This window comes from Sardina pilchardus, chromosome 1 (assembly GCF_963854185.1).
Source record: "Sardina pilchardus chromosome 1, fSarPil1.1, whole genome shotgun sequence".
NCBI lineage: Eukaryota > Metazoa > Chordata > Actinopteri > Clupeiformes > Clupeidae > Sardina > Sardina pilchardus.
The window spans coordinates 8,679,030-8,688,604 of NC_084994.1; the positions used below are offsets into that span (position 1 = coordinate 8,679,030).

Genomic DNA, 9,575 nt, shown 5'->3' on the forward strand with positions numbered 1-9,575 from the left:
CTATTTTATATTCCTGCAGTGAAACTCCATTCCACGCGGTGGCAGTAGAGTCTGTCGTTTGCAAACCACGATGAATTCCAACAGAGTTCCCGGGAGTTTCAGCAACGTTGGCTGGCTCAAGGCTAGTGAATAAAACTGAGGGATTGAACACGTTCTCTCGATCTGTGCAATCTAGACGACCTATCAACTGATCTGTGCATGAGTGACTCGAGGTAGGTTGAGTGTTTAGACACAATTTCCCCGACCGATTTCTTGATCTCATACAGTAGGCTACATAACATAACTATCCCAAGATGCTACGCCATTTGCCAATTACCGGTAGGCATGTAACTAGAACGCCGTTGAAGCTCTTTTTTTGTAAGTCAAATAAACAATATAATATTGTTCATTTTACTTACAAAAAAGAGCTTCAACTGCGTTCTAGTTTGTGTGTGTTGCCAGAGACATTTCTGTATTTAAAAATACTTTGGTGTTGCTCTGGCTACAGAAAACTTCGGATGGGATCATCTTTGGTGCGTTGGTAACATGGAACTCGGACTTCAGTTTACTTCGGACTGTAACGATGATGCTACACAAACCCAATACCAGCTGACCGTAATGGTGAAAGAAGAAGATATCAAAGAGGAGACATATGGGAATATAATTGCATTTCAACTTGACGAAGAACAGCTTCAGTATAGTACTGGATCAGACTTTGCGGAGTCTAAAGTGAAGCCTACTCATACCGAGACACTACAGACAATAGCGGAGATTGAAGTGAAGATTGAAGACGATGAGCGCGATGATCTGCTGGGAAGTAAGTCCTTTCAGATACCCTTAACAAATAGGCTACACACACATACACAAATTCTAAATGTATTATATCTACATACTTTGTCCTTTTAGGTCCCCCCCCCCCCCCCCCCCCCCACACACACCCTACATTTAGTTATTTGTGCTGATATGATTATTGATAACAAATTAAGCCTACATATTCATACTCACACGCCACACTTCAACACCAGCTTCTACACGGCGAACTTTTCTTAGAAAATGCTAGTGTGATCTTGTTAGTTTCACCCTAAAGTCAACACAATATAGTACGTAATGAATCCAACAGCATTTTCTTGCCTCCCTTACATCACCTTGGGCGGCTATAGCAGGGGCGTATCTAGGATTGAGGGGTTAGGGGTGCTTAGCCCCAGGAGCGCACAAAGGCTTCGTCATTGTTTGAAGAACATTTATCAGAACCAACATTTTTCTAGATGATGTTGGGAATGGGGTAGGCCTACTATTAATAAAATAAATGCATAAAGGTAGCCTATGCCTGTTTTTACATCCCAACTATTTAATTTAGGTTTTAGGCTAAGCCTACACAGTGAGAGCAACTCAAGTTGGCCAGAATTATATGAAATATGGGCATAAAGGGAATGAATAAGACAACTCCTTAGGAGGGGTTGGGAATGCCTGGGTTGAGTTTGAGATGCATTAGGCCTAGCCTACACATGGATCATCACTATTTGTTTTGTGTTTTTATCCAACTTTGATAACATGCAAAGTTATAGGGGGGCTTGGAAATATATTTTTTTTTGGGGGGGGGGGGGCTGAAGCCTATGGGCTATAGGCTATGTGTGGGTTGAATTAGGCATGGGAATTAGGCTACTGCTAAATGTAGTGCAATGTAAACTTTCCTGAACTGATGGTGCTAGTTTGGAAACACTGTCCCTGACCATCTCCTCTTGTGCCTGAACTGACTATATGTATAGATACATACGCAAACTGTTCTGTCACTGTATTTACCCGCACACAAGCACACGCACACACATACAGGCCTGCACACAAGCAAACGCACAGGCACAGTACACACACACACACACACACACACACACACACACACACACACACACACATAATGTTCCATTACTGTTTTAATAACAACACTGACAAAACACTTCTATGCACTATTTGTTTCAATTTGTGTTTGACCCAGATACAACCCAACAGAAGATCCACGAACAGAATGATGAACTCAACCAAAGATCCTTAATTATTGACAAGATAGAGCAACGTAATGCATCTCTATGGAAGCAAAATTCGAACAGTTCCTGTCTGCTTAAAGAGGCGTGTCACAAAGACATCATAGTGGGATATCGATCTCTGTCAGACTGGCAAGCAGTGCAGTTCGAATGTTAACAGGTCTGCTTAAAGGGGGATTTAGCCCCCCTCCCCTTTGCGAAGACAGAACGCGGAAATGATCGAACGTTTGCGCCTCTCGCTCCGCTTTAACCCTCTCTGACTCAACCTGCAACTCCCTCATTCTAATTCTATGTCTCTATGGTAACTCTTCCAGGTGCATCAGAATATCCACACGGAACCCAACAGGAGACACATGGACAGAGTGATCAACTCAGCCTGCAACTCAAAGGAAGACGGCACCACTGCACTGTGTGCTGGAAGAGTTTCAGGACCCTGAAAGCACTCGAGAAACACCAGCAAACACACTCAGTCAGGGTGAATTTGACCACATCCTCACTAGCTAGCCGCCACGTGCAGAAACACACTGGAGAGAAGCCTCATAAATGTTCCCAGTGTGGAAGAGGTTTCTCACACTCGTCAAGTCTTGCACGGCACAGGCGTGTACACAAAAGAGACATGTCTTATAAAAGACTTAACTGTTCGCAGTGTGGAAAAACCTTTTTACACCTCATGGCTCTTAACAGCCACATGCGGACACATATGGGAGAGAAGCCTCGTAACTGTCCTCAGTGTGGAAAAGGTTTTAATCACGACTCAAGCCTTTCACGCCACATGCTTAAACACAAAGGAGAGAAGCCTCATAAATGTGTCCATTGTGGAAAACGGTTTTATCGAAATTCAAGTCTTAATCGACACATACTAACACACACTGTAGAGAAGCCTCATAAATGTGTCCAGTGCGGAAAAGGTTTTATAACCTCCGAAAATTTCAATCGCCACATATTTCGCCACATGTTTACACACACTGGAGAAAAGCCTACAGAGAAGCCTCATAACTGTTCTCAGTATGAAATATGTGTCCAGTGTGGTAAACGGTTTTATCAAAGTTCAGATCTCAATCGCCACATGCTTACACACGCTGGAGAGAAGCCTCATAAATGTGCCCAGTGTGGAAAAGCTTATAGAACATCCCAAAGTCTTCGACGCCACAATCTTACACATACTGGAGAGAAGCCTTACAAATGTGCCCAGTGCGGAAAAGGTTTTTCACGAAGTTCAATTCTTAAAAGACACATGCTAACGCACACTGGAGAGATTCATGATGAATGTGTCCAGTTTGTGAAAACAACTCGACAACTTTCTAGTCTTAAAACTTGTGTTCTTACCCACGCTGGAGAGAGGCCTTATGAATGTTCCCGATGTGGAAAAGGTTTTTCACATGCGTCGAGTTGTTATCGCCACATAAGTCAGCATCACATTGAGGACAAGAAACTCAAGAAATCCCTAGAAAATGCACACTGTTAGCGTGATTCAAAAGCAGAATAAGACGCCTCATATATGTGCTCATTGTAAAAAAAGCTGAAAGATTAAAAGATTAGATGAATGTGAGCATTTATGTTTGGCCCTGCAATTGCTGGTACGACCTTTAACTGAAACCCATATGCTAATATACAAAGAAGAAGAAGGAAGCATAGCCAGCAGTTTTTTTTATAAATGTGTTTGGTTATTGTTGGAAAAACATTGATGAAAAGTACATGCAAAAAAATATATATTTATATATATATTTTTTTTTTTCTTAATAAAATATACAGATGCGTTTTCTTTGAGTCATTATTGAAATTAAAGGCAGCATACTGTACAGAACTGGTTTAGAGTTGATCAACAGAGTGTAACCATGGAAACAGTGGCTAGAACCTCAGACATTAATATGTATTAATGAGCATATCAACGGTACTAGAGAGAAAAGGCAGAGAGTTGAAAGATAGCTATAGAGTGGGTTAGTATTACTGATGGTTAATATGTGACCCTGCATAGCAAAATCAGTCGCTTGTCGCACGGTACTATTTTGAGAAAATCCACAATAAACAAACTTCCGGGTTAAAATGTCGAATTTCACGTTTTCGCATAATTCGACAGTATACAGTCTACAGTTTCATACAGTGGACTCATTTCACAGAAAAAAATATGTTTTCAACCCGGTGAAGATTCAACACATTTGCAATCATTCCCGTTTTCCACGCCGCTTAAAAAATTTATTTATCCTCTTCTGGCATATCGTGACGGGAGAACCATGTCAACTTTGGATGCGGTTATCTTAGCGATAGCTTCTGTAATACCTTCGATATACATATTGTTGGAAAGCTTAGTTTATGACCGTTCATGTGAGCACAAATAAATGTTGTAGATTTTACCAAAGCGACTGGTTTCGCTTTGCAGGGTCACATATTAAAAACCATATCAATGGTTATATGAGAAAAGGTAGAGAGTGAGAGTTGAGAGATAGCGAGCGAGCAGAGGGAATTGAACGACAAGACAGAGAAGAGGTGAGAGTGAGAGTTGAGAGAGACAGAGGGGAAGAAGAGATCACCCTGTCAAGAAACAAGAGCCTCTATACTGACCTAAAACATGCTGGCTGGATGTAGGCCCTGTTGGCCTCATTTTACACTCCACATTCTCTGAGAGGTTTCACATTTAGGCTCTCAAGATGAACAGACAGGGGGAGAGAGAGGAGTCATCTGAGAGATTGGCTATATAGGCTGTATGGTGCAATTCAGGATTTGAGTTTGAATTTGAAAAGCCTTGGCCTGTGTGTTATAATGTTTTAAAAGACAATCCCTGATATTAATGTAATTGTATTCTGAACACCATTGTTTTAAAATGTGACTGTATTTTTTAAATACATCACTCATATTTTGTATGTTATCCAGAAGAATACTAGCCTGGCAAGCCAAACTAGATTTCTATGCTAGAAGAATAGGCCTACATAATAGATTCAGTTACTTCCCAACACCGTCTATTTTACATTCCTGCAGTGAAACTCCATTCCACACGGTGGCAGTAAAGCGTAGTTGTCTGTCGTTTGCCAACCACGAGGAATTCAATTTCAGAGTTCCCGGGAGTTTCCCGAGTTTCCGCATTCTCTGGCTCAAGGATAGTAAATAAAACGGCGTTTTCTCGATCTGGGCAATCTAGACAGTCTCAACTGATCTCCAGGTTCAGAGCTTAATTGAGTGACTTGAGGTAAGTTGAGTGTTTAGACACAATTTCACCGGTCGATTTCTTGATCTCCTACAGTGTGTAGGTAGGCTAAATTCGAACATAACTATCCCAAGATGGATAGGCTACGCTACGCCATTTGCCAATTAAGCATGTACCAGTTAATGTTGTTATCTTATTTCTTTTACTTACAAAAAAGAGCTTGAATGGCGTTCTAGTTTGTGTGTGTTGCTCTGATTATATACTACAGAAAACTTCGGATGGGATCATCTTAATGCGTTGGGAACATGGATCTCGGACTTCAGTTTACTTCGGACTGTAACGATGCTGCTACACAAAACCAATACCAGCTGACCGTAATGGTGAAAGAAGAAGATATCGTAGAGGAGACATATGGGAATATAATTGCATTTCAACTTGGTGAAGAACAGCTTCAGTATAGAACTGGATCAGACTTTGCGGAGTCCAAAGTGACGCCAACTCATACCGAGACACTACAGACAATAGCGGAGATTGAAGTGAAGATTGAAGACGATGAGCACGAGGATGATCTGCTGGAAAGTAAGTCCTTTCAGATACCCTTAGCAAGCAAACATACACACACACACATCCTAAATGTATCATATCCACATACTTTGTCTTTGTCATGTTAGTTCTTTGTGCTGATATGATTATATGATTATTGATAACAAACAGACAACAGAACTGTGTTTGGAAACACTGGCCAGGCTGGCTTGTTCCAGAACTGACTATGTATAGATACATATGCTAACTGCTCTGACACTGTATTTACCTGCACACAAGCACACACACACACACACACACACACACACACACACACACACACACACACACATACAGGCCTGCACTCTAGCATACACACACACATACACACACACATACAGGCCTGCACTCTAGCATACACACACACACACACACACACACACATACACACACACATACAGGCCTGCACTCTAGCATACACACACACACACACACACACACACATACACACACACATACAGGCCTGCACACTAGCACACACATACACACACACACACACACACACACACACACACACATACAGGCCTGCACACTAGCATACACACAGCACCACACACACACACACACACACATACAGGCCTGCACACTAGCATACACACAGCACCACACTCACACACACACACACACACACACACACACACACACACACAATGTTCTGTCACTGTATTATTAACAATAAAACACTCATATGACCTATTCCTCACACACACTCACACAGGCCCGCACACACACATACAGGCCCTCACACAAGCATACACACGGCACGCACACACGCACGTACGTACGCTCTCTCACACACACCCACGCACCTAAAACGCACAATGTTTTGTCACTGTATTAATAGCAACATTGACAAAACACTTGTATGATAGTTGAATCCTCACACACACACACACACACACGCACGCACACATAAACACATCCACGCATACAAAAACACACTATGTTCTGTCACTGTATGCATAGCAACGTTGAAAGAACACTCGTATGACCTGCTGTGCTTAGCTTAGCTCTGTGTTGCACTTCAGCTGCATTTGTTTACATTTGGATTTAGTCCAGATACACAACAGAAGATCCATGGACAGAATAAGGTGCTGTGTCCACCAAACACGTTTTTTATGCCGAGAGCGCCCCTCAACCTCGAAAAACGCAATTGGTGGACACAGGGCCTAATGAACTCAACCTGCAACCAGAGAGGGTTAAAGCGGAGCGAGAGGCGCAAACGTTCGATCATTTCCGCGTTCTATCTTCGCAAAGCGGAGGGGGGCTAAATCCCCCTTTAAGCAGACCTGTTAACATTCGAACTGAACTGCTTGCCAATCTGACAGAAATCAATATCCCACTATGACGTCTTTGCGACACGCCTCTTTAAGCAGACAGGAACTGTTAGAATTTTTCTTCCATAGAGATGCATTATGTTGCTCTATCTTGTCAGTAATTAAGGATCTTTGCTGCAACTCCCTCATTCTAATTCTATGTCTCTATGGTAACTCTTCCAGGTGCATCAGAATATCCACACGGAACCCAACAGGAGACACATGGACAGAGTGATGAGCTCAGCCTGCAACTCAAAGGAAGACGGCACCACTGCACTGTGTGCTGGAAGAGTTTCAGGACCCTGAAAGCACTCGAGAAACACCAGCAAACACACTCAGTCAGGGTGAATTTGACCACATCCTCACTAGCTAGCCGCCACGTGCAGAAACACACTAGAGAGAAGCCTCATAAATGTTCCCAGTGTGGAAGAGGTTTCTCACACATGTCAAGTCTTTCACGGCACAGGCTTGTACACAAAAGAGTGATGTCTCGTAAAAGACTTAACTGTTTGCAGTGTGGAAAAGCTTTTTCTCACATCATGGCTCTTAAAACCCACATGCTCATACACACTGGAGAGAAGCCTCATAACTGTTCTCAGTGTGGACAAAGTTTTTCTTACAGATCAAGCCTTTCACGCCACATGCTTGAACACAAAGGAGGGAAGCCTCATAAATGTGTCCAGTGTGGAAAATGTTTTTATCACAGTTCAGATCTCAATCGCCACATGCTTACACATACTGGAGAGAAGCCTTATAAATGTGCCCAGTGCGGAAAAGGTTTTACACAAAGTCCAAGTCTTTCATGCCACATGCTAACACACACTGGAGAGAAGCCTCATATATGTGTCCAGTGTAAAAAAGGTTTTATAACCTCCACAGAGCTCAATTGCCACATGCTTACACACACTGGAGAGAAGCCTTACAATTGTGCCCAGTGTGGAAAAGGTTTTAATCATAACTCAAGCCTTTCACGCCACATGCTCGATCACAAAGGAGGGAAGCCTCATAAATGTGTCGAGTGTGGAAAAGGGTTTTATCAAAGTTCACATCTTCATCGCCATTTGCTAAAACACACTGGAGAGAAGCCTTATAATTGTGCCCAGTGTGGAAAAGCTTTTAGAACATCCCAAGATCTTCAACGCCACATGCTTACACATACTGGAGAGACGCCTCATGAATGTGTCCAGTGTGGAAAAGGGTTTTATCAAAGTTTTCATCTTAATCGCCACATGCTAATACACACTGGAGGGAAGCCTCATAAATGTGCCCAGTGTGGAAAAGCTTTTAGAAGATCCCAAGATCTTCAACGCCACATGCTTACACACACAGGAGAGAAGCCTCATACATGTTTCCAGTGTGGAAAAGGTTTTATAACCTCCACAGATCTCAATTATCACATGCTTACACACACTGGAGTGAAGCCTTATAAATGTGCCCAGTGTGGAAAAGGTTTTAATCACAGCTCAAGCCTTTCACGCCACATGCTTGATCACAAAGGAGGGAAGCCTCATAAATGTGCCCAGTGCGGAAAAGGGTTTTATCAAAATTCACATCTTCATCGCCATTTGCTAAGACACACTGTTGTTAAGCAGTTAAGCACAGAGGAGAGGTTCTTCATAGAGGACTTGTAGAGAGGCGCCATAACTGTTTGCCGTGTGGAAAAGGTTTTTCTCGCCTCTATACTCTTAAATACCACGTGCGTACACATACTGGAGAGAAGCTTCATAAATGTGCCCAGTGTGGAAAAGCTTTTAGAACATCCCAAGATCTTAAACGCCACAATCTTACAAATACTGGAGAGAAGCTTTATAAATGTGCCCAGTTTGGAAAAGGTTGTCGACAACTTTGTAGTCTTAAAACTCACGTGCTAACCCACGCTGGAGAGAGGCCTTGTGAATTGTTTCCCGATGTGGAAAAGGTTTTCACACTTGTCGAGTTGTTATCGCCACATGCGTAAGCATTGCGTTGAGGACAAGAACCTCATGAGATCCCTAGCAAATGCACACTGTTAGCGTGAATCAAAAGCAGAACAAGACGCCTCGTATATGGGCTTATTGTATACAAGCTAAATGATTAAATGAATGTGATTGATGATGTCATTTGTTTGGCCCTGCAATTCTTTTAACTGAAGCCCATATGCTAATACACAAAGAAGAAAGAAACATAGCCAGCACAAAACATACATTATGGTGTTAGCAACATATGCTAACACCATAATGACCTATATTGTCCTCTTTCTGTAACAAAAAAAACTGTTTTATAAATGTGTTTGGTTATTGATGAAAAGTGCATGCAAAAAAAATAAAATTGAATCAAATATACAGATGGGTTTTCTTAGCCTGACGAGCCAGACCCACATCAAGATGTAGGGTCTTGGGTGGGCGCTGTGGCACAGCAGGCTACAGCGCCCGTACCATTTATGGGTCCGAGTGCCCATGGGGACCCAGGTTCAAATCCGGCCTGCGGTCATATCCCAATCCCACCCCATCTCTCTCTCCCACTTGTTTCCTGTCTACCACTTCA

The 9,575-nt window shown here is 42.5% G+C and overlaps 2 protein-coding genes across 3 annotated transcripts; both read left to right on the top strand.

The window, feature by feature from the left end:
• Positions 1–78: 78 nt before the first annotated feature.
• Positions 79–3,772, top strand: LOC134093726 (zinc finger protein 883-like). The gene is made up of 3 exons (XM_062546974.1): positions 79–212; positions 488–796; positions 2,330–3,772. Exons 2-3 carry the CDS (start codon positions 526–528, stop codon positions 3,478–3,480), a joined length of 1,422 nt encoding a protein of 473 aa, XP_062402958.1. The 5' UTR covers positions 79–212; positions 488–525; the 3' UTR covers positions 3,481–3,772.
• A 1,309-nt stretch (positions 3,773–5,081) lies between these two features.
• Positions 5,082–9,373, top strand: LOC134091940 (zinc finger protein OZF-like). Of its 2 annotated transcripts, XM_062544810.1 has the most exons (4): positions 5,082–5,196; positions 5,423–5,733; positions 7,236–7,886; positions 7,971–9,373. In XM_062544810.1, the coding sequence occupies exons 2-4, from the start codon at positions 5,460–5,462 to the stop codon at positions 8,681–8,683; spliced, it is 1,638 nt and encodes a 545-aa protein (XP_062400794.1). In that variant the 5' UTR covers positions 5,082–5,196; positions 5,423–5,459; the 3' UTR covers positions 8,684–9,373. The 2 variants fall into 2 exon arrangements, with proteins under 2 accessions (XP_062400794.1, XP_062400713.1); XM_062544729.1 differs by having other exon boundaries at positions 7,236–9,373.
• The last annotated feature ends 202 nt before the right edge of the window (positions 9,374–9,575 follow it).

Coding starts and splice junctions, on each gene's coding strand:
- LOC134093726 (XM_062546974.1), top strand. CDS start 526: ATGGAACTCGGACTTCAGTTTACTTCGGACTGTAACGATGATGCTACA. Junction 797..2,329: donor GCGCGATGATCTGCTGGGAA/GTAAGTCCTTTC, acceptor TAACTCTTCCAG/GTGCATCAGAATATCCACAC.
- LOC134091940 (XM_062544729.1), top strand. CDS start 5,460: ATGGATCTCGGACTTCAGTTTACTTCGGACTGTAACGATGCTGCTACA. Junction 5,734..7,235: donor CGAGGATGATCTGCTGGAAA/GTAAGTCCTTTC, acceptor TAACTCTTCCAG/GTGCATCAGAATATCCACAC.